Source organism: Tinamus guttatus, unplaced genomic scaffold (assembly GCF_059628265.1).
Source record: "Tinamus guttatus ecotype Peru unplaced genomic scaffold, ASM5962826v1 Tinamus_guttatus_pri_ptg000004l, whole genome shotgun sequence".
Lineage (NCBI taxonomy): Eukaryota > Metazoa > Chordata > Aves > Tinamiformes > Tinamidae > Tinamus > Tinamus guttatus.
The window spans coordinates 11,555,156-11,581,297 of record NW_028288538.1 but is presented as its reverse complement, the minus strand read 5'-3'; the positions used below and the strand labels follow the sequence as shown (position 1 = coordinate 11,581,297).

The 26,142-nt window shown below is 38.2% G+C and overlaps 1 protein-coding gene across 2 annotated transcripts; it reads right to left on the bottom strand.

The window, feature by feature from the left end:
- Window positions 1-477: 477 nt before the first annotated feature.
- SCG3 (secretogranin III) lies at window positions 478-22,565 on the bottom strand. Of its 2 annotated transcripts, none has more exons than XM_010211828.2 (12): window positions 22,365-22,565; window positions 21,675-21,727; window positions 21,068-21,113; window positions 20,765-20,980; window positions 19,624-19,766; window positions 18,382-18,543; window positions 17,884-18,061; window positions 16,508-16,624; window positions 6,833-6,913; window positions 6,152-6,280; window positions 4,503-4,583; window positions 478-1,038 (listed from the first exon to the last, which is right to left on the bottom strand). In XM_010211828.2, exons 1-12 carry the CDS (start codon window positions 22,441-22,443, stop codon window positions 920-922), a joined length of 1,404 nt encoding a protein of 467 aa, XP_010210130.2. In that variant the 5' UTR covers window positions 22,444-22,565; the 3' UTR covers window positions 478-919. The 2 variants fall into 2 exon arrangements, with proteins under 2 accessions (XP_010210130.2, XP_088375716.1); XM_088519590.1 differs by having other exon boundaries at window positions 4,515-4,583.
- Between the last annotated feature and the right edge of the window lie 3,577 nt (window positions 22,566-26,142).

Here is a 26,142-nt window from a genome sequence, read left to right as displayed (position 1 = left end):
GATGGTAGTATGCATACAAACCAAGAGATAGTCTTCCCTACGGTAGTAACATAGACGAGAAGTCAGTAAATAGATCACTGACTTGATATTCAGTGGCAGTGACATTTGATGGGTTTTTTAAGGGTATCTGAAAAGCAGGGCCGCTGAACACATCTCTAGTTGTAACCCCCCCCTTCCCCTGCAAAATTACGTGATTTGCTTTCCTTTTCTTGCTTTTTAAAATAATTTAATAACTACTTACATTTGTTATCAGGCTACTCACATCAGGAATTCAATTAATTATGCATGCACAGTCATCAAGCGGGGCACCAAAACCTCAACATTTAGACATGCTAGGTGAAGAAAAATCAGGGAGAAGGTACAGAATACCATATTCAGAAACACAAACATGGTCAGGAAATCCTGGTACTAGGTTTTACAAACAAAATTCCTGGATTAAAAATAATATTATGATTAATGAACACTTTAATAGGAAAATTATTTTCAAATATTTTATTTAGAGAACTATGAACTATTTTCTAATAATGCCCTTTACATAGTTGCATCTCTAGAAAGCTAATTGAGTGAGAGCAAAATGATATAGCATTAAATGAACTCTACATCAAAAACTATTGGTTTACCTACAAAGGTAAATCAAACACAAATAATAAATCAAAGAGAACATTACATAAATATTTACCCTGTCAAATAGAAATTCAATGTCAAAATTTGGCCTCTAGGGTTGATTTGTGAATGTTGGAAAATACAAGATGCAGTCAGTGTACAGAGCACTACAGCTCTTCATTGCTGTCTAAAAAGTTGTCAGTACAATGTAAACAGAGCATTTCTAATGATACCCTCAGAAAAACAGATCATAAGTCATTGAGCTGGGAGTGGGGAAAGCTATACTAGTTTTCTATGTTTGGCAGCCACCAGCTTCTTACAGGCTGCCATATATGCGTTTAATTACATCAGCCTCTTCCTTGTCCAGGATGCCCTTGTCCACGTAAGCATCAGCTTGCTGATCAATGAAATCTCTCAGCTTGGAAAGATCATAGTCTGAAAAACAAGAATTAATTTATACAGTAAGTAATCACCATTACACTGCTTCACCTACGAAATAATGCCACTGTAAAGTTTATCCAACAAATGCACTTTAGAGAACATGAAGGGAATTTATGAAAATTGCAACTCACTAAAACGATAAAAATTAAAATCCTGAAAGAAAAGTCTTTTTAGCTATGATGCTAGTTCAGATAAAATTATTTATCTTGATATAGAGCACTACCTGAGGTGAGAATTTCACTTCTGGTTTGTTACTAGCATTACTTGGGGTATATAAGCTGCTTTGGCTCTCTATTCTATTTACAATATAGAGACTATTAACACTTAACAATTTAATAATGAGGTTGTGAGATTTCATTAATGTTGGTAAAGTGATATTCTCCAGTGAAACGTACTGGGAAATGGAAACATATTTGTTATAGTATAAATAGCCATTTTCCTTAACCAAAGACTGTTTTCTACCATTAGGTGTGACTATATATATAACTTGGGGCCACCATGGTACTGTGCAAAGGACTCTGGTTTGAATATTTTATGTGATATGATTATATATGTAGTCCATGAATACAATCACTGTGTGCTCAGAAAGAATAGTAAGGTTACAAAATTCCTGCATGCATAAACTTAGCAGACTTTCAATAGTGTCTTCTTGTTTGGAGATATTTCACACAGATTTCCAAAGCAAGTGCAATACCACATGGAACTTTCAAAGCCAGTTTTTAGCTATCTTTATGATCCCTTGTTTGGGACCTCTATTTCAAAATAAAGAACAAAAGCCCTTTGCAATGGTCCCATTTCTTTTTGGTGAGCTACCTTATCAGTAGTGTGAGTGGACTGCATACGAGTCACTCAATTCTATGCTACGTTAAAATTCCTATAATGAAAGAAATCCCTAGAGGCCAGATCTGCTAGGCCAACTGCTTTCAACTCCTAGAGCACTGAAAGAGTTAGCTGCAGATCTATTTTAACTCACTGTTTTGCCTCTGAAATACCTCACTGGATTAATTGAAGAATCGTGTACCTCTTAAAAAAAAATAAAAGGAAAGAAAAAAAAATGTGGTCAATTCTTCACTGCAGTAAAATTCTCTTTAATTTCAGTGAGAATTTTGTCTCAGTAAGGAACATTCGGGGATGAATATGAAATTACTCTGACAGTTGTATTAAAATTTCTGAGCTCATCTTTTTCTATATATAACTCTAAAATCATTAAAAAGAGATGTGAAGATTTATTTACTAAATGAATACATTCTATATTTATTTATAATAACTAAGATATTATCCAATTCTAGGTAATTTTTATCTGCAATGTCAATTCTATTTTTTTTCTTTTTTAATTGGTAGATGTCGGTTAATTTCTAATATGTATTTACAACTGATTAACTTGGCAAACAAATAACAATCAAGTTTTGGTTTATACTCACCACAACAGCTGCAGCACTAGAGAACTGTGAAACTATTGTAGTAAATTAAGTGAGATCTTATTTCCATATTTAAACCATTTGCCATTATATCCTACAAATAATTCCAGAATTTGCTTTTTATTCATAAACGTGTTACTGTTAGTGTTATGAAACTATGTATTACATAAATATGTTGTGAAAATGCAAACCTCCTATTTTCACATATTTGTTTCATTCAAGCTTTTCATTCAAGTTAGGTCTGAGGGATACAAGGATGGGTTCAATCCAGGCTTTTGACAAGGTTTTCATTGTATCACCCAGACCACGCAATGTAATTGCCTCCTTAAAAGGCAACTGATACTTTTAAACTGGGAAAATTCAGATGAAAATTTCCATTGATCATTGGATGAATGTTAATTTCTATTGAAAATCATTCAAAGTTAAAGATTTACAAACATTCCCCTTAAACAAACCCAAGCCTCCTTGAGTATATTCAGAGAATAAAATGATCCAAAGCAGGAAAAGATTGGCCATTTTAATACATAAATTATTCTGTGAATCATTTTTCCATTAGCTCCCAGGCACTAGCTGGAAGTGGAGAAATGATTGCTGATCCCATAAGTAACACCTAATCTTGTACTGAAGGGACACAAGGCAAGGCATTCCAAGTTAGATGAGCTTACTCTGATTGTACTTCCTTTATCATTATCCTAAGATAACTAAATTAGCATTCTACAAAAACAGAAATTATGGAAAAAGCACAATAAAGTATCAAAAGAGCAAGAATTGTATTCTAATGTTCTTTGTAACTTACACTGACCTGAGGACCCATTTACATTGCCAGAGGACAGTAAAGATATTTACTGAAAATGAAAACCAAGCTACACAGAAAGCCATGCATTAAGCACTTACACAGCAGATCTATTTTCAAAAAGTGGTAATATCAGCACAGCCTACTGCATTCACAGGCAGATAAAATGCCATTGATCTCCAGTCACAGCCATTTTCAGGCTGCAGTAGTGCTGGGGAAAGGCTACTATAAAGAGGAGCAAGGGGTTTCCCAGTATGTGTTAAATGAATAAACAATCTCATGTGACCGAAATCTAATTACTGAAATAAGTATAGTGATAAACAGAAATATTTATTAGAATAGGCAGGAAAACACAGGAGCAAATATGTAAATCTGCTGCCAGTTGCAGTTGCTGCCATAGGTCGATTGGAAAAGATTTTAAGATGGGATAATTAACAGTAGGATTGAAAAGGAAGGAAGGAAAAGAGAAAGAAAAAGGAGAGAAGAGAGTCCTTCCTATTACTAAATTTTTGAATATAGAATGAATATAGACATGCATTCATCTCTGAAATGTAATTCCTACACACTTCAACTCACAGCAGGGTGGCTAGATTACGTAAGGCTAACCTCATCACTTCTGCTTGGCTGGTGCAAGAAGGATCCCTCTTGCCAGGCTCCAGTCACACCCTGGGGATGGATTCCTTGGCTAAGAACCTTTCACTTACAGAGAGGGTGACAGCAGAAGCCCCGGCAATGGCAAAGGTAAGAGCGAGAAGGATGGATTTATGTAAGATCTTGGGGGCAAGCATGATATGGACAAATAAAAGCCTGTGAAAAATAAGGCGTAAATCCTGTTTATGTTAGAAGACTCCTTCCAGCTCTCAGATGGTCCTGCCTTCTAGAAACAGCGTAGATAGAGCAGAGCAGCTGGTGAGCAAACCCTGTGCTGCTTCAGTCACTGCTCCCCCTCTACACAGCTTTGGTTATGAGACATGGACACCAGGAGGGTCAATTTGGGCTGAAATCCAACACATCACAATGCTGGTGGCATACACTTGTGTCTTGACTATTTAACTTGTGGTTATGAAACAAAAAATCATTGCTACTTGTGATGGCCTGCGCAGTGCTAGCAGGATGTACAGAGCCCTTCCAGACATTAAAAAAAGGTTTGTTTATTATCTAACTCATAGCACAACGTTAAGTACTACAGTGCGATTTAAAGAATGCTCTTCATGTATAGAGTGCCCACACAATGCAAGGCTTCATACCTTCTTTGTTACCTTGTTTGTTGTGTTTTTTTAGCCATTCTATATTCTTCCTGATTGCTTCCAAATATGCCTCAGTCTTCCCTGGAGAAAAGGATGACAGAGAAAAAAAAAAAACACTTACCATCAATGATTGCAGTTTGCTTAACTCAATAAAGTTGGTTACAGTGGAAGGCAGATCAAAACTATTCTTAGTTTCTGTTTTAAAGCCAAGTCCTGTCAACCTTACCCAGGCAAAATTCCCACAGATGGCTAGCAGGTTTTGTCTGTAAAAGATTAGTCATCTCTGCCACAAACTTAGAATCATGGCATTTTTTTTTTTGGATCTCTGTGCATGAGTTTCAGTGGCAACCACAGATACGACACATGCAGATTGTGGGCAACTTTCTGATATCCATAACTGTTCACGAATGACAAAGCTGTTAAGACAACGGGAAATGACTTGAAGGAGACTGGGAGCTTTGAGTATCAACTCACACACAAAATGTCAGAATCGCTTCCATTCCATACTACTAACAGCATACTGCAAATATAAGTTGGTGATATTTTGGAAAGACAAGATGAAATACAGCTACTTACACTTACTAAGAGAAAGAAGGCATTAAAACTATCATGATAATTCCTTGTTTCTCCTTGTTATAAGCTGAAATTTTAAAGTGATGGCTATTTTTGGACTAAAAAGCATACAGGACAGAATTAGTTCAAGGATTACCTAATAAGGCCCCTAAGGAAATATTCCAGCTAATGGATTTTGAATTCTTAACTTGGCTGGAGCTTTACTGATGTAATGTTCTTACATTTCTCAGGGAAAAAACCTAGTACGATTAGTATGTGAAAGGCTACCACTGCCAACGATGAGTATCTGATTCCATTAGTAAGTGGACTCGGTATTAGATATACTGGAATTTTTGAGCTGACAGTGCAGAGCTAGCTTTATTGTAAGACATTCTGTGAAACAGCAAAAGACATTGCATGAAGAGACAAAGAACTACATGTAAATCTAATTTAAATCTCTTAAAAGCTATTGAGCTGAACTTTTTCCTGAAGGTAAAAGAAAATAACCTGAACCAAACTCAGCAGTCAAACCTTCAACAGACATGGAAAATACGTTATCTGTTACTTTTCACAGTTGAGATAATTTTATCTTACTATGAAATTAAGACAGCTGTCTTAAGCTATTTCACTATCTATACTCAAATAGCCACTGCTGAAAAAAACTACTTCACAACGCAAAGTGCTTCACTTTGCAGAAGAGATGGTTCAGTATCTTTCAGTATCAGTCTGTTTTAACACAAGCTAGAGAAATCAAGGGACTCACTCAGAATACAGAATATCTTGATGATCTGAGTTCTTGGAAAATACACAAATGCAAAGCAAAATAAATCTGTACTAGTCTATTAAAATCCACTTCATATGGCTGTCGAAAGACAGGAATTCTGTGAAGGATTATAGTCTTACTCATGACAGGGTATGGTTTCATACATGTAAAAGCAAGCGATAAAGTTCACTTCTGAATCAAGCTCTTGTGTGCTGGCTCCTAGTAACTATACATTAAATACAATTATGCTAATACAAAGGAAAAAAATATCAAAGCAGAAGAGTCTAATCACTCAGCACATGCAGATAGCCAAAAAACAATAGCTATTTTGTACCTCTGGGCTCTTCACTGTTCCCTGCTGCATTTTGTTCTTCATTTTTTGTGGAATCCTTTGAGATTTCATATTCTTTTTCCATTTTAGCTGCTGCTTCTTTTGTACTGTCTGTTTCTTCACTGCTCTTATCTAAAGAAATTGCAATAGGAGCAATTTTGTACCATATATATCAAAATCACTTCTAAAACATATCAGTATGTTCTTCAGGAAGTAAAATGTTCTGACGGAGTCAGGAAGAAACTCATTGGATCCTATCTCGAATTGATTTCTAAAAGTCATCTCCACTCTGGACATTTGAAAACAGGAATGCCCTTTTCCTCTCTTACAAACAGTTGTTGAATTCTGGCAACTAAAATACAACAACATGTAGATGACGAAGATCCGCTACTTTTTGCAGAAAAGATGATGGGAAACTTGTCATTCATTAGATCCAAAGTTGGTAAAGAATGAGATTCTTCTATTGAAGTTGTATAAGGCATACACATTTAAGTCTGAACGTATAACACAATTAAGTAAAAAATCCTCTCTTTCTGTGTTTAAACATCCAAGCTACATCTACATTTCCTTGAGGGATCAGACCCAGTCTGACATCTAATGCAATTAACTTGCTTTTACCTGAATAGGTTAAACAATGTTTTATTAAACAGGGATTTATAGGATAGAGAAATATATAAAAAGTACCTGCTGGTTGCTTTGTTTTCGTTCTAGAAGGGTCCTTAAGCTTCTTCTTTGTCTGCTCCGCTATCATTGTGTCTAAGTTTTCTAGAAATCACAGAATCACAGAACGGTTAAGGTTAGAAGGGACCTCTAGAGATCATGAAGTCCAACCGCCCTGCACAAGCAGGGACACCTAGAGCATGTGGCACAGAGTGGCATCCAGGCGGGTTTTGTTGAAAATGAAGACAAAATAAAACCAAACATCAGTTATTCTTCAATATAAATGATACAGACTGTATTTACTACAACATAGGTTTGAATGCCAGGCAGAACTCTATGAGAAGCATCTTCATCTTCGTCTCTGAAGAAATAATGTAGAGCCAACTGGTTACCCAACAAAAGAAGAAGAAATAGCTAAAGGAAATTTTTATCAATTTTAAGTAAAAAAAAATACTAATCATGACATTAGCAGTACCAAACAGGGCCAAAAAGCATTAAGATAGCAAATATGTGTACAGTTTTTTAAATCAAAGAAAAATAGAACACTATCTGTAGCAATTTTGGTGAAAGCAATGAAAGGTATAATTGACTCTCCAGGCGTACAAGACTAGAAAATACGTACTTAGTCCTGTCAGGAAAATAATCTTTCAAAATACTTAAGTCTGGATTTTATATGGCTTTATTGGGGAATTAGTCTAATAAAAGGTTTTAAGTCATATTTAAAATAAAATAAATATGTCAATTGAATTAATTCTTTTTTTTAACGTTAGGGAAGGCAAACTGAAAACCAGTAGACAGCAGTGGCTCTGTATACACATCTAGGAGTGTAAAAGATTTGTTTTTTGTAGTATGCAGAATTCAGTGCTGAGCTCAACTTGTTTAAAACTGAAAGTAACTTCATTAGAATGCAGGTTTCAGATATAATCAGTGTATACTAATGAGGGAAAAAAAATTTTCGTCAGATAAAATACTTAATAGGAGACCCACAAATGCAGATCACCCTATAACCTGGTGTATGTTCTTAACTTGTATCACGGATAAGGTATAAAATTTGCTTTCCCTTTATCAGCTGTTTAAAGGTTCAGTTAAACATAGACGCAAAATTCAATAGATGAATGTCATCTGCCTGGCTTGATGTTTTTGGAAGACTTGATTTTGAACTGTTAATCTTCCCGCTACATTAACAGCTGAAATATTCAATATCAGGCTTGGTAATGTGGCAGAATGGATACTATGGGATTAGTAAATATTTTATATCATGGGTTTTACGTGTGAGGCCAACATTTTACCCATCAGCTAGAAGCATCCTTTTTTCCACAGCAAAAATACTCAGCATTGAAACTTCAAGATTATCCTTTAAACAAACACACTTCTCTTCACAGCAGATTACTATAAGCAATTCTGTCTACCATCTGATGAGAAATAACATAATCCAGTCTGAGTCACCCATATTTTGTTATTTATATAAAATTAAAATGCAAGCAGTTTTTGCTGGCAGTCTGCCTGATTGCAACCTGTCATTTTTATTTCACATTATTTTTTTTCCTGTGAAAATTATTTCACTTGCAATATTTCCTGTTCATATAATACTGAGACTTTGTCATATGCTCTAAATTAAACAGGGTTGGCCTTCATTGCAAGCTGGATCAGATTATTACGGAAGAAAAAACCTCAAGTTACTATTATAGTGGTGGTATTGATGCTCCACTAATCACTTGATCCCAAGCTTACTGAAATGAACATAAACATTCCTTTTAGCTGTGTTTCAGATACTATTTTTCATCCAGAATAAGTACCATGCTATTATCAGCAGAAGTGTAAGCATTTCTCTGTCACAAGAGGCATGATTTTTAGGATAAGATATGCAGCTAAGAACTTTGTGCTTCATTAGCGCAATCTTGATGAAAATAGGGTATTAACCTGGTACTTACCATGTAAATATATTCACTTAAAAGTCCTTTGTAATTTCAAATGAATGTATTATTCTAACTCACTTTCTAATTCATGCAGAAGCAAAAACGTCACCACTGCTTTTTGGTCTCAGTCCAGTAAAATCTTTTAAATTAGGCTTACTTTTCAATGTAAATTTTTTTTTATTCACGGAAGAGTATTTAAATATTTACACTAACACACACACGCACGTGCTTTGGTTGTTATGTGCCTTTCATGTTCCTTCCCTGAGTGGCTACAGTTGGGCACTAGGACAGAGAACAAAGAATCTTCCACAATTAAAGATAGATAAGACTCCTCAACAGAACTGATCTGTAACCCACTTATACATCTTTAGATTTTAATGCCTGCAGACCGACAGTATTTTCAATATATGTTGATAGATATGCTGATATGGGTATTTGAGAGTTGTACATGGATCCACATATAGAAAGTGCCTCTGAAGGCATCAGGATGATGTCCTGCGCCATTCAGTTACTTCTGCAAATCACTTTAGAAATTCTGCAGTTTAAGTGTTTCAGTTAATCTAACAATCTCATTTACTTCAATATAAGAGTAATAATTCATATTACTACTTTGTCAAATATGTCAACATGTTAATAATATGCAGTTTTCCAGCCATACATGTGAAGCAGCTGCATCTCTGTATAAACTACAACACAGCAATACTGACCACTGATGATCCTAGTTCACTGAAGCCAGACTGAATATGACAGTGGCTATATCCCATTTTTAAAGCTTTAGTTCATCAGTAGAGATATGAACAAATTTATGAGAAAGCGTCTTATAAACTGCACTTTACAAGTACTGCATTTTACAGGACAAATATTGAAGCTACACTGCTGGCTGTGTAGCACAATGAAACAAACCTCAAGATTTCACAAACGGCTCTATTTCCTGTGTGACAGAGAGGAGGTAGCTATGTAGGCCTGTTTATGATGATCGTATGATCTTCCTTCAATAAAAATTAAGAGAATTTACCACAGAATCCTAGTTCTCCCTAAGAAAGATTTACTGTGCTCCCCCGGCTTTCTTTTTTCCTCCAGAATTAATGCCTTTAGCAGCTGGTATTGTCTGTACTTGTCTTTCGTGGCTAGGCCATGGCTGAACAATGTTTGCACTGAGTTACACTAATGGAGTGAGTCATCTTCAGAACTGAAATGTGCCTGGCCAGCAGCTAAGCAACCAAATGTCCTATTTGGAGGGCTAACGAGAGCCAATTACTTTTCCGATACTGTTTCCCGAGCAACATAATTTTTACAGAGTTAGAGTTCAGAAAGGTAATGACCCTTCTACGGAGCTGGCCACTTATTTGAAATAACATTAATTAAAACAACAGAACTAAATCTACTGAGATAATGGAAGTGACCTACGATGGTAAAATAGGCCATTCCCCTGGCTGTTGGTTTCTGAGGAGCTGAACAATCTAATCACCAGAACCAGACACCAGGAGTCAGAAGACCTGGTTTCTGTGTTACTTCAGTTTCTAACTTGCTCTTTGATCTCGAGTGACTCACTGAAGCCTTCATTTTTCAAAAGGATCCTTATTTTGGGGATGCATTTGGATAGGCAGATATCGTTGGCCCAGTTTCTACAGGCATTACACACTGTTTGATCCATCTAACTAAATCTGAAAATGCAAATTTCCAACTTTTGAAAATTAGAACTAAAAATTTTTCAAATTAGGCATCCAAAAATATGAATCACATATAAGCAGAAGCCTTATCTTTATTCTGTGAGAATACACTATGGTAACATCCTTTAAATCCATGGAAAAAAAGAATGTGAAAAAATATTACAAATTAAATGACTTTGTTCTTATCAGAGGGACAGCAACTAATCTACACATCCTAGTATTTAACTGAATTGATAATGGAAGCCTGAAATGGATCCTTCCCTATAGCTATACAGATTCATGGTGACTTCTGCACTCCTGTAAAATTTGCTGGAAAGTCTTTTTTTTTTATCTGTGTAATTGTCTTCTGTCAAGGGGCAGTTTCACATTCTATCCTCATCAAACTGACTGAAGCTGACACTTCACATCATTAAACAACACCTTGGCAGAGAGACCTATTTTGCCTTGCTGTTTTCATACAGCATGGAAAGCCCGTGTTTATTAAAGCAGAAACAGAGATGCTCATGGTGCCTGGAATCAATCATAACGATAGCTAAAAAAACAGGTTTATATGGCTGCTTGCATGAGATGTACAAATTTCATACATTAGAAAAGCACAGTGCATGCAGGGCTCATCTCCCTGCTTCAATAGGTGAGCCTACATTTTAGATATTTTGGTAGCATGTATTTCATAAGCATGATGGCTTGGGACTGAGGCAGCACACACCCGCCTCTACTTCAGGAGTGGGATGGAGCCTAATTTTGAAAGTTCAGTGACACCTGCTTCACACCACACCCACGTCATCATCTCAAATCATAGCTTATGACAGCAGTGCTCAGCTGCCAACACGGAGTTACTGAATTCAGAAACCTTTTTTATGCAGACATTTTTCTCATTATAGTGAGAAAAAAATAAAAGCCCAAACTGCCATTCTTTAGAAACAAAAAGCATATGGTAGGATGTAAAATAAGGATTTTCAGGATCAAAACAAAATACTTCTTTTTTTTTTTCAAAAGGGAAACTATAAGGAGACAGAGATGCCCAACAATGTGATTGGGGGCAGGGGTGGTGGCAGGATTAGTAATACCAGAACTAGTGAATATCCCCCTGAAAGGTAGCTGAGAAAATTCAGATTCCACAGAAAAACTAGGCTCTCACACAAGCTGTCAGCCTCAGGTGACAGGCTGAGATCTCCATCTACCTATGATGCCCATATATACTTACCTTAGTAGGTGCTGATGTTTAAGGACTGTGGAGTTAGCTGTCTGACTTTTCATACCGTAATTATCTACTTTTTTCTACGCAGCAAGGCCCAAAAAAAAAAAAAAAAAGGATGATTGAATGATTGAAACAGGCAAGCATTCATGTGTTTGTGCAAGTGCAGAAGCAGCACAACACACACTGACTGGGACAGACGGTTAAACTACAGATAGAAAAGCTATAAAGCTGCGGTGGGGCCTGGGGTCAACGTACTCCCTATATTCCAATCTTATCTGAAATCTTTGCACGTTCCTTGCCTATATATAATTTCAACTCATCTTCATTCAAATTTATCTTGGTTTCGAATATTCACATTACACTATCTTTGCTGTTCATCAGTGTTTGGTCCATTGCTTCTATCCAAGGTGCCTCTTATTTCTACTCTTCAGGTATGTGACATTCCTTAATCTCCCCAAGAACATACAAGGTATCAGCACTTCTGTCCCCTTAGTTCATAGAAGACAAAATATATAGCAAAGAAAGGTGCCTGAAATTAAATAACTCCCCCTGGTAGATGTATGCATCAGTCATGATGCATAATGCCATCATCAGTCATGATAAAGTAACGCTGGGCAAGTAAAATCAAGGGAAATTCAGAGAGAGGAAAAATGATTAAAGATTTTAAGACTTATGTGGAAAACCTACAGTAGCAAGAAAAAGCCTTTTGAAAAAACAAGGACATTAAAAAGGGAGAAAGAAAAGGTATTATGCATGAATGGCTCCCTGTAAGAAATACTGTCGGTACATTTCATCTTCCAGGTCTAAATGTTGGAAAGAAAAGACCCACACAACACTATTGTCCATGCCCAACTGGCAGCTGCTGGCACTGGCCTATGCCGGGGAAATCGCAGAGCTCTCCTACGGGTCGCACCCAGCAAGAATGCCAGGGACAGAGCAGCTATTCCTTAGCCTGGGGGGTCAGGCCCCATTGAAATAGGCTAACAGACTTTCAGGAGATTAGACTGGCATTTTCCCAACATGAAAGGGTTTGGTTACAGCCTCTTCTGGGTTTACCCTAATTCCACCATCCAAGCAAAGATCTCATGGTGGATCTCAATGAATTCTGTCTCTTCTGATTCCCCCAGATATTTTTGTTTCAGGCAGGTTTAATGGCTGATTGGAGTAAAACAGTATCACAACAGTAACTTTAGAAAAGAGTCAAACTAATGAGTGTTTGTCTCCCTAGACAGTGGATCTCACCAATAAACCATCTTCCTACCACTAGCGTGTCCTGTGGTTTTGAGTCCTCTTTTCAACTACCCATGGAGAACAAATGACAGGGCAGTGAAAGAGGTAAATAGAGACATCTGTTCACATCCATTTCTAACCACACAGTCTCCTACTCAGCTGTGGGGGAGAGTGCAGCTGTTGATAGTGAGTCAGAGCCAAAGGCAGGCAGTGTGAGAGGTGGCTTTGGTCCGGTCCAAGGGAGGACGCGGCTGTGACTCCAACACTGCATAGTGTTGAGCTGGAGCAATTTCTCTGTTCTCCCTCCTAATTAAATGATGTTTTACTTCCAAACCAGTCTGCTGTAGGCTGCATGTTGTACACTATCTATGACTACAGGGAGCTAATCACTGCTTCCAGAAGGCTAGAAGGAGCATCCCCAACTGAGACAACAAATCCATGGAATGCTTGGACTTAGTTTTCTTCCCACTCCTTTGCCTCCTTCTCTTCTCTGTGCTGTTAAATTGTGGAAGACATAGAAGCCCTGATTTTAGAAACTGCAGACAAAATGGCCAACCTCAACTATCAGATGTGATGCAATATACATTATATACGCAGTATCCAGGTGTAAGCCTCTCTATATATTTGTGAAATTGAGAAGTAACTCTGCTGACTGACAGCAAACATTGGTGCTAGCTGCACTAGTCAATGGATGAGAATCCAACACAAGACTTTATCATGTCCATTACTAAGCTATACCTCTGAGATAATAATTCACTGGACAAATTTGCGACAAACCTACTCTACTAAGCAGCGTAAAGCAGGGAGAATATATTCACTGTATTGTATAAAATGAATTCTTACACACCCAATAGGGCCTCTTAAAAATTTGCCTATCGCCTTTGAAAGCTCCATTTATCTTATCGTCCATGGCCCACTAGTCTGTAATCACAAGTATTTCCTAGAATAGTTCTAAAATTCACTTTTTTTTTTTTTTTAAGTGGGATGTAATTCATAACTGTCTTTGAACAAACAGTCAGAAATTTTTTGTTTCTGCCTCTAAACTGACAACAATGTTAATAATACAAATGTGTCAAAAAACCATAATTCCCTACCCATTTATTAGAAATGTAGCTTTTACTATAAATGAGAGAGGAACAATATGCTTTCATTTTATAAGTAGCTGAAAGATACACTGACATACATAGGAAAACTAGCTCACCACACAAAAACTCCTGTCTGTGCAGTGTAGGTGAAGTATTTGCTTAATCTTGCTATTATAGATATAGTCTCTGACAGAGAAGCTATCAAAGGCCCACCATGATGCCACTCAACAAAGAAGGCAAATGAAATGTGACACCAATATCCAAACAATATACAGTATATAAACAGTGTAAATAACTATGCAATTAATTTCTTATTCTGCCCTGTTGAAATCAAAGTGAGTTCTACTATGCTTTGAATACCATTTCCTTTTCCCTCAAAGCGCTCAACATCATGAAGGATATATCCTATTTCAGTTCTGTATGGGAAATTCAGTATCAGAGATTTGTGCCACAGAAACTAATCTTTAAAGTTAGAATGCAATGAATAATGAAATCATTTATGCTGAATCAGTTTTAGCTTCTCTGAAAGCTTCTTGCTGCTTTCAGCTGGCCATTACATGGAGGGATTCCAACTCTTTGATTGCTCTACTGCTACATCCTTGTCAATGGCAACCAGTCCTCATTCCTCAGCTTGCTCAGTGTTCAGAGCCTGTTCCCCCATCAGGCTGGAACAAGGAAGAAGAGTTCAGCTGTTCCAGCACCATTTGCTGGAGGGACTACAAGCCCACGAGTGGGTAAGAAGACACCACACCTGGAAGTTTTTGAAGTAGCTGAAACTATTCAGTGGGGCTTTCATTTTTCTTCTGCATTTTCTTCTTTTTTTTTTCCCTTCCTCACAGAAGAATTTGCTCATAATAAATCAAAATATAGCATCCATACGTAAGAAAGTAAGGAATGATGGATGATATTGGCATCCCGCCAGCACTAGGGCAATTACCAAGCATGATGTATTTCGGCTGAATGCCCGTTTATATCGGTTTGTTCCAGCCTCTCTTTCATGCTTCCAGTACTGTACTTTTTGAAGATATACTGTCAAATTTGGGCAGAATTTCCCCTGTTTTATGTATATGCATACATTGTTCCATCCTGTGTTGGAGCCAACACATTTGGGCTCTGTGTTACAGATTAGATTCACCATATGGAAGACTTTTACATATGTATTAAATATGTGCTAAATAACATTAACTATGTGCATTAAATCACAAACTTCATTTTCCTTGCATCCGTATGTGCATACATGGGTGTTTTTTTCTTGCACCAGAGTAGCTAGATCTTTTGTAACTGAGAGTTAACCCTAATAACATCATTCACTGCAACAGCAAGATATGTTCCTGTAGAGTAGGATTCAGTGAAGATGCTGATATAATGCTGTGGTTTCCAAATCCCAGACCAGCTGTTACTGGTGCATTCAATTCACTCTGCATCCATGTGAAAGGCACACAAGCTTATGACTTGACTCAATAAATGATTTATTATTTTGAATATATAATTAAGGGACATAGTTTCCACATGGCTTCAGCCATAAAGTGAGGAAAAGCAATTTACGCCATTTCCTGCTGTAATACTAATCCTATATCTACAACGGATGAATATAATATAGGTTGCATCAGTATCCTAACCTAAACTGCACCCAACAACACAGGACCTATTGAAGAATTTCTGGGTATATAATGTTGCAGCTTGTAGGCGGAGTAAGGGTGCCAATAAACTGCTTTTATTCTTAGAGATACTACAAGAAGCTGATATTCTCCTGTGCTTGCTAGCCTTGAACATTTGAGAATCTTAGCTCATAAATGAAGGTCAACTTTGAGGTAATTTCTCAACAACAGTGCTAAGAAAAGCACACCGCAGACGCAATCTGAGACCTGTGAGAAAGCTTTTTCCACTACAGTAATTTGCTTTGATGGAGTACGAAACCCATCTCCCCATAAATCACGAGTTTGCAAGGCATAGGCTGGCTACATCACTTGATTGGCTTATTTTTAATCCAGACCAAATCAGACCTCCAAAATTCTTAACCTAATCCCTGTTCTCTGTACTATGTCATCCTGGCAATTTGTTTCCAGGGCTATAATATTTATTTACTCATTGTAAAGCCAATGTGAACAAATGTCTTAAATTTCAGTAGGCAACAATGCATCCCTAGTGCAATTCCATTGTTCTGAGTTGTGATGTTCTGATGTTATTGCATCAGGGAAGAATTTTGCCTATTACGTTTTAGGACAATAGTGTCAGTGAGGACAGGATCTGCTCAAGCCACATTATCTTCACTTGTGCACTTCATTGCACTGAAAGCACCGAGCCTGAAACCAACTGCTTCATTATATGCGCTCTGCCTTCAATAGGCAAGCAGAGAAGTAAAGCCCTGACATACTTTAAAACCCATATATGATAAATAATCTTTCATTCATTACTTGGAAATATGTAATTCAAAACTGTTACAATAAGCTACCAATTATGAAAAAAGTGTAGCTTTAATGTTTTGAATTAACAGTTCTGAAACAGGACTTGTAAGAGCAAGAAAGACAACAACGCAACTATCACTGATGGTAGAGTAACAATATAGGATTAATAACATTAGTGCATAAATTATCTCTCACCCAGATAGGAAACTCCTTCTTCTGGTGTGATTGTTCCATATTTAACCATCATTTTCACAAAATCGATCAGAGTTTTCATGATGGTTATCAAGGTCTCCTTTTCTTTAGCCTCTGTCTCTGTGGAAGGGGACAAAGCGAAAGTAATCAAATACTTCAACCAACTGAGAAAGACTGAATTCTGCAAACTTTTAGCACAAATTTCTTGCATAAAAATATAAACTAATCATTAAAAAGAGAGCCTGTGCTAGATCTGTGAAGAGCGATTATTTTCCCCCTTAAAATGTTCCTGCAAAGTCGGGGTGGAAGAGCCTCAGTCCATTTGGAAAGCCACTGAACAGGTTTTTAAAGCTGCAATTTAACAAGCCTCTGTAGGATGCAATTGAATTGTTTCTCAGCTTGATATAAACTGGGAGGTAAACAGCACAAAAGCAGGAGACAAGGCAGGGACAGGTGCAGCTAACAGGGCTCAATTCCGTTTGCTATATAACCTACAGAACCTAACATACTCTTCTGCTTTATGAGCTGAAAAATAAAAGAGAAAACCTGGCATGTGAAACTACAAAGAAAAAATGAAAAGAACAGGAAAAAGAATATGAGCTTTCCAGACTGGTTTTGATAAAGGACGTGCTCAGGTTTCTCATTCTAGCTCTCCATTTAAGTGTTTATGGGAAGACTTTTGAAGAAAAATTTGAAGAAAATCTAAGGCTCCATTGGGACAAGGACTCTGCAGAATAAATTGTTGTTGACTGCATGGAAGGGAGCAGGAGATGGTTGCTGGCTGCAGAGAGTGAGAGTGGGTGTGAGACTGTGTGTGCTGACAAAAGGGCTGTGGCAAGGTGCCACAGCCTTGCCTGCAAGAGCTGGAAGGCAATAATGTCTAGCACCGGAATAGGAAGAGACAGGCATGGCTTTCACTGCAACAAACAGCAAATCTGTGGTTTATGAAAACACTGAGAGGCTCACACTCATTTACTGGTAGTATCACTGTGAAGACTCTACTGTGGCTTACTTGTATCTCTGTTGGCTGAGAAGACAAGGATGTTACAGGAAAGATCTCTGGAGAAAAGAGTTTGCTAGTTTTTCATCCTGCCCTTACAGGAAGGAAGAAAAATCAGTACTCCTGAATCATGCAGCCCAAAATGGACTTCAGAGTTCACAGAGCTCACAGTTTTGAGAATGGTTGTTCTCCCCTTTTGCCATACTCCCTGACAGAATGAGTTTTTGTTATGCGTCTTAAAGAACATTCCTGAAGCACAGGGTCATTGCAACTGGGAAAGCTGATGGGTGGGGAAGGGAAAGGAGAGGGAAAAAATGGGGAGAATCCTTGTTTTCTATTTCTCTTTCTAAATATTTCTATAAATATATGAAGAGCTCACCTGAATTAAGACTTTTTAACAGGGCATAAAAGTTTGGGAAATACTGGAGGTCTTCAAAATTATCTTCAGAAGGCAGCTCATTTCTTCTTTCCAAAGTATTAGACGATGGCCAGGTATTATCCAATGTATCATCAATTTCTCCATTAATGAAACTATCTTGATCAGCTTTGCTTGGTATCTCCACAAAAGACATTACAAAATTCTATAAGCACATTTCTATTAGTTATGTAGCTAGGGCAATATAACTAAAATGAATATCTTTTATCAACATTGTTCTAATTACGAGGTAAATAATAGTTACTTTCTCAAAGTTATTTCAATTTGGGATCTGGCTCAAACTTTAAAGAAAATCATTATTCTTTTTTCTATCTGGTGGAATTTCTTTAAGAAATTTTTCAGTTTCTATATTGGAATAATTATTCCCTAAAGCAAAGCAGTGTATTAGTCCACACAAACCATTTGGCAAGTGGGTAAAAATGATTAGCTAAAAAATATTACCATTTTCTCCTGTGGCTTTTCTTTTGTATCACTGTCTGCTCTGCTTGGAGGATAATCAAAATCTTCAGACTCCTTCTCATGATCTTTTGCTTCATTTGCAATTAACTGCTGTAAAACCTCTGCCACCTCATCTTCTAGGGTGTAGGCCTGACTTTCTGTGATCTGTTAAAACATGTGTTTAAAATACTTAGATAATATTGTGAGATCTTAGATCTAACATCAGTATGAAACCTGAGCTTACTAAAGAGGTTGCTTCAAACTGGTTCAAAGCTAAGCACAGTCAAATTACTTGTAGCACTTCTATTGTTGTGTATACAGACATATACACATATGGGGGTATACATATATATATATATACGCGTATATATACACAGACATATAGCTTCTGATAGGAAAATATAACTATATAATGCTTAATGGTCCAGCTTGAAAGATGGAACTACAACTGACATACACACACATATATATTCTGCAATGGGTATATATCTATGTACAATTGAATAACTACACCGGAATGCAGCACAGAGATAGAAAATGCAGTTTTCCATGACATCATCAAAATGGTTTTTTTCCTCACTTCCTAACAGCTGCCACTTGAGCGAGAACACTGCCATGTGCCTCTTTCACACATATTTCTCTTTGCAATCACTGGGACTTAGCATGCAACAGCTAATTGCAACATCTAGTGTAAAACGGATAAGGCTAGCAGACTGAAATGTAAGGATTCCATACTGCAGTGACTAAAACTACTGAGACATTCAGAGGTAAGAGTCAAACCTAGGCTTGTTATAAATCAGTAACAATGAGAAATGGGTGCTCAGCTAATCAGCATCATTATAAGTCCATTGATGACAGTACATAACATGTGGATAGAAATGATCTCAGACTGTTCTCCATAAACATTCAAAAATAATTGATAACACAAAAACAATGAAAATCAAAAGACAAAATTGAGGGCAAATATATGGCAGGTGTACACTCAGTGAATGTTTTCTTTACGTCAGAAACATTCTGCAATTTGACATTTTGTTGCAAGGCCACCAGGGAATAGCAGTGCTATTGTAGGACAAAACTAATGCGCAGCGGCACAAAGGAGTAGAGTGACTTGCCTTGAGCCGAATCACATTCTGCCCCACTCGAGCCCACATCATTAGCTGTTCACTTTCATGAACACAATGTTTTTAAATAGAGCTTTAAGCCAGCTCACAAAGCAGTTAAGTAAACGACTAACAGAATACTTACCAGTCCCAGATTTAGAAGTTTTGAAACAATCTTGTCAAACACTCCTCTATCATTTTCCTCATAAATTCTTGTAGCAATTTTTTGGACAATGTCTTCCGCTGTCAAAGGAGTGCCATCTAATTGATGGAGGCCATCTGGATCATCTAAATGGATTACAGTTTAACTGTGTGCTGACTATCCTATTTCATTTGGATTAGACATCTTGTAAAAAATATCCGCCCATATCTTTTCCTCTTCAGAACAAAGTCCCACTCTTTCCTCACGTGTTAAGAATATACTTTTATGTACACTTTGCAATGCATTACATTTAGTCCCAATGAAATGCTATTAATGCTCATTTTCTACATCTGAAAAACATTTTTCTGACTGGAATTTTTGGCCTACACAGAAAAATGTCCAGAATATATTTTGCTGTTTGTAGAAAAATATGTAAAAATGAGTACGTTGCTCATATATCTGCTTATATGCATCTTCCTGATATTCATTTTCATTCTATGGCTACTTAGAATAAAACAGGTCATAACAAGCATATAATGTTCTTGTCTGGATTTCAGCAAATTAAATTACTTATGGTAAATATCATCATTATGACCAATGAAAAAGTGAATATGACAAGTAAGCATACATTCATATAATTAAAAATTGCTTAAGCTAAATGCTGCTTACAATTCTTCGAGGACTCTATATAAAGACCATTAACTACTCCTGCAGGAAGGGCAGGTATTCTTTGGTTTTTAGCCTTCTCTTCTGTCTAACAGACATGAGACTTGCAACAAATACAAGTGATTCAGCTCCCAACGAAAGTGCTTTGTGCGTTCAAACAACAAATAACATATTATCATTCAAAAACGTTTCTCACTTTCCTCCTGTCAATTCTAAAGCTCTAAAAAACTTAATGCAAATAACATGGTTGAATTCTCTTCCCTGGAAGACGACTGTGAAAATCAACAATAGTAATTCTTCTGTTTTATATTTCAAAATCTACTTGTTATACAACAAAATTCTAAAACTGAAAATAAATGAAGTTGTGCTCCACTGACAAACACAGTTTGTATGTAGTGGCAAGTACAACGACAGAGACTGTCATGAGTTTGCAAGAAAACTCTATTCTAAATATTACTGAAACATGGTTATAGAATACCTTGAAATTTATAATCCAGCCCACTTTTAGTAGAGTCATAGTCATCCACAATCCTGCGGTTCTTGGTGGAGTCTACATCATCAGTAGCCAGTTTCTGTTCATACAAGGAGCTTCTAATTGATTCCCTCTCCTTTTCATTCCTCTCTCTTTCTGCTACTGACTTTAGCAGATTCAAGTCATCAACAAAGGAATAATTTCTGAACTCTGGTTTGTTCTCTGAAAAAAAAAAATTAATATGACATAAAATCTCATACCTCTTTGAATGCCATTATGACAATCAGTATAAACTAGGAAGTGTTTTACCTGTGGGAACTATTTTCCTATTCTTGTCTGCCTCAGCTTCAGCAATCTGATATATGCAAACAAACAAACAAAAAAAGGACAAGAGAATAAGTACACTAAAATTTACAATCTCTTATCAATACTAGTAGAAGCCTCAATGACCAGTCTGCATTCTCAGTAAGTAGACTGCCTAAACAAGAACATGCTCAGACTCACAGCACGTTCTTTTCCTCAGTACCACTGCATCCTCTGATCAGAATCAGACATTATGAGAAGCTGTAATAGACTTCCAATCTTAAGACAAGTGCCAATTAAGCTTTTCTTCAACCCAAGCTTTCACTGTATTCTCCCAAGATCTGAACACAAAGGAATTACACACCTATGATCTGATGGAGCTGATGACTTGCCTTTGGGACGATGAAGAATAAAATTCTATATATAATATCTTAAAAAATACTGAAACTCAATTTTGTACCCAAAGCTCACTCATATCTACTTTACTGATAAATCTCCTTATGACTCAGTTATGAAGCCATTAGGACATTCACGGTTCTGGTATCTGAAAGATCTAATTATTATGTTGGTACAAAGACCAGAGAGCATTTTGAATATTTTTCATTTCACTTACCTGTTCCTCCAGAGGTCTTTCTACACTTAATTGTCTGTTGTGTATAGCTTTATCTAGAATAAACACACAAATACACACATATGTTCAATCATATGACGCATATGACTACAATGCAGCACATTTTTTCTTAAATTACATTTTCTTCATAAACATTGTGTGTTGAATATGCTACAAATAAATTACTGTAAAAAAATGAAAAAAAAGAGAAGTGTTTCTAGAAGGTAATAAAATAAAATGGCAGAGAAAGATATCCCAGGAATACAAATACACATAGAGTAACCCCTTTCTGATAAGAAAACTCATATACAAACTGGGGGAAAAAACACAGTGTAAGAGATTGACTAAAATAGCAATAGCATAATCGGATTGACGAAACCAAGAGATTAAAAATCTGTTACATCCAGAGAACAAGAGAGAGAGAGAGAGAGACCTGGAAAGTGCTACAGAATAGATGAAAACATTGCTTGGAAAAAGAATGTAAAAATTCAGAGGCTTTTCTTCTACCAGGCCCTACTTCTTCACTTTACTATCAGAAAGCTCTTTCAATGGTCCAGTTTCTCAAGCTAAGAGTGCTGTTTCTTTAGGATCTCATTACATCTAGCCAAACAAAGTGAAAGTTTTCCCTGTCTTGTATCGATCTCCCCGAAAACTTCCCCCATCCCGAGGCAAGGAGCTCCGGGAGGTGCCTACCGTCGCCCCCGGGCCTGGGGAAGCCCTGCAGCTGGCTGGCCATGAGCGCCAGCAGCACGAGCGGCAGCCTGAGCCGCATCCTGCGGCCGCCCAGCCCCCGCGCGGGGCCGCTGCCGAGGGGACGGAGCGCGCGGAGCCGCCGCCCGCCGGGCGCTGTCCAGCCGCGCGGTGCTGAAGCGCAGGAGTGGAGCCGCCGCCGCCGCCGCGCCCGGGAGAGCCGCCGCTCACGGCCCCCGCGCCCCAGCGACGGTCGAGCCCGGCCGCGCCGCCAGCCCCGGCGAGGAGGAGGAGACGGGGGAGGGCCCCGCCGCGGAGCATGCGCGCCCCGCGCCGCGCCCGCCCAGAGCGCGGCGGGGCCGGCGCGAGGCGCGGAGCAAGCTGCGCTCCTGGGGCCAGGAACCCGCAGGAGGGGCCTGCGCCGGAGACCCAGCGAGCCTTCAGACCTGATTCAAACCCCTTCTGCGGGGCGGGGGTTACACCAGAAAGGCGCAGTCATCAAGGACGCTTTTTCCTATAGAATGGACATCCAAAGTTCAGCACATTGCGGTCTGTTACATTTAGAATTAAAAAAGGCTGTAGGGCAAATAAAAAAAAATGCTGATTACTAATAACCATTTCTATAGATTTGAATTTAGACACAGGATAGCCACAAATCCCTAAAGACCCAAGGAGGACATGCTCACTCTCAGCTTTGTGGTAGCAACAAAGGGCCCTGCCTGTGCTGTGTTCGCAGTCCTATAGGATGTGCTTCCATACTGCTCTGACACATTACTGATAAGAGCTGATGCTTTCATTTGCCTCAGCTACACTGTTGTAAACTAATCCCAACAGGTAACACCAACAGGAACCGCAGAAGCAGAGAACACTCCTGATCTAGAAGAATAAAAATATCAGCTTTTATTTTAACACCACTTGATTTCCAACCCAGGTTTAGCTCAGAGGTTTGTATTAATTCATTGGTTCTTTGCCTATCTAATATTCTCAGGATTTCAAAATGTATGTATTTTATCTCCATTACCACATCTGATATTTTATTCTATCCCACTTCTAACATTTCTATTTCTATGACTATACACATTAAGTCATTCAGACCGAAGTCATCACATAATAGAGAAACAGTAAATGAACCTAAACAAATAGAAATCTGGCTAACTGTATGGCAGTGAGGTCTGGGAAGAAAAAAAAAAAAAAAAGAACTGTAATTGGGGACAATACTGCAATGAAGTCACTGGTTAAAATAAACCTACTTAAATGATACATTGATGTACTCTTTTTGTCTATTGTGAGATTTCTATTTGTGTCTAAATGCATCTATTTTACACAATAAATTTCTACTTAGGTGATAAACATGTTCCTACTTACATGAAATTGTTTCTATATCATTTCCTAATGTTTATTTCCTTAGAGCCAAATCAAACCCTCTTTGCCAAGCCTGTCTAACATGAAACGATGCAAGACTGCAGGAACTGATGGTGGGGAGAAAAAGGAATCCCAACCTCTACCTTCATCTGAGGCAAAGTACCCATTACAAATGTTGAAACACTAAGCGAAAAATATTCAGGGAAAGGCAAACCTAAATCTCCAGACACAAACCATTTACAAGCTCCATCAGGCAGAGGCAACGCACTCACAAGCACATGATGTAAAAGGCAAGGACAGTATACCTGCAGTGCGATGGTCTAGTTTTCAGCATCTCAACCAGTATTCCATACAAGTGTGCTCACAAGCTCATATAACATGTGATAGATCTACAAATTGTCATAAATTATGTTTATTCACCATAGAAAAACCACTGTGTAAAAGTGCTGCCTTCGTTTCTTGCTAGATCTGTTTTGATTTGGCATCATTTGCTTCTACTACTACACATTCCTCTTCACAGTGCAGAATCAACACTGTGAAGAGCACAAGCTATTCTATTTTGGATTCTGTTTTGGCTCCTGCACAATCAACCCATTTTCTATTCTAGAACTATTTATTTCCAGTAATGATTCATGAGCCAGAAAGAATACCACTTGCCTATCACATGCCAAGATGTATTTACAGGAATAGCAATTAGAGTGCTTTTTTATTGTAGTGAGCGTAGCTGATACAGAGCCTAGAGAAATAATTGAAATGCAGCATTTCAGTGCTATTTTTGCAGTTGTTTTATAACCGCACTTCAAAGCTTTTCATCTAATTAGCAGGAAAAAAAGCGCACATTACCAAATCTATGCCTAGATGTTACAATTTCCTTACTTTTGTAGATTTGATTTTTCTGCTTATGCTGTCATTAAGCTAAGCAATAAACTAAATACTCTATTACTTGAAAAAATATATAGGAAAAGTGTTACTGGAGATTTTTATCAAGGGTGTCAAAAATAAATATAAACATTTGGCAGTAAGCCAGGTATCTTATGTTTGCAGTATGTGATTATGAATTATGTGACTCTTGGGTCCAAAGCAACCATCCACAGCATCATGCACAGGCCACAGAGTTCATATTCAACAAGTCACTTAACATACACCATATATTTGTATACTACCTAAGGTGAAAAGGAAGACTCAAGGCTCTGGAAACAATATCTAAATAAATATGAAGCTGTTTACGAAACCATTAATGCCATAGGATTTATTCAAGTCCCATCAGCTTTACTACCAGTTTTTGCCATGCCTGCTGAGCTTGCACTTTTCATCTACACATCTTGGAAGCAATGCCAGCTTGTTCATCATAATATGTTTTTACATGGGGAATTCTTAACTGAGATATTCCTAACCAAGGTATTTTTGAAAACGAACTTTAAAAAATACCAACATACATATTTCAATTTAGCATAACGGAAATCTGAACTTCTTATACTTTTATAAACTACAAACCTAAACTTGTTCCTACATAGTTTTTCTTTTTTCCTCATAATAAATCACTTTAAAGAACAGTTCATTTTAAAGCATCATTTCAGCAGTTTTCTGATCAGACATTGAGATACAAACTGGAAAAGAATCAAGTGAAAAGGTGTATGTACGCATTTTTGAAATGTAACTCAGCATTTAAAAATACCTCTACACAGCATTAGTCTGCTATTATTAGCAAGACTCCCAGATTGACTCCCAGATTTAAGCACCACACATTTTCCTTGTTCACGGAAGAGTGGGAAAAAAACAGCTGTGTTAAAAGACTATCTGAACATATATGTCCTTGACAGACAAAAGGGAGGATTTCTGTCACTTGAAATCAGTAGGCTTCTATCTGCTTGACACTTGCAACTATTCCTGTTCATCTGTGGCCACATAAAGCTAATCTCAATTCGAAAGGCATTTTATTACAAAATGGCAGAAACAACTGCTAGAAAAGCCAGACAAATCTGTGTTTTTTACTCTTATCAATTCAAGGCTTATTTTTCACGTGAAGAAACCTTGGTCCTTGCTCCTTGTGAACTAGTCGCCCCTCCTAGGAGCGCAGGGAGCGCCAAGGCAGCCCCGCTGCGCAGCGGCCGCCGAGAGCCTTACCCCAGCGCGGAGCGGCAGCACCGCGGCGCCCGGGCCGGCCGCTGCCGCAGCGCGCGGCCTCCAGCTCCACCTTCCGGCGCAGCAGCCGCCCCAGCACCGGGGGCGGGAGGACGAGAGCGCAGCCGGGGCTCCACCCGCGGCGGCGCAGCCGCCCTAGCCCTTCCCGCGCCTGGCGGCCGTTAACGGCCGTTAGCGGCGCCCCCTGCCGCCCGTCCGCCGGCGCGGGGCGGCGCCCGGAAGTGCGCGACGAGGCCTGCGCGGGGCGCGGCCTGGGCGGGCTCGGCCCTTCCGGGGG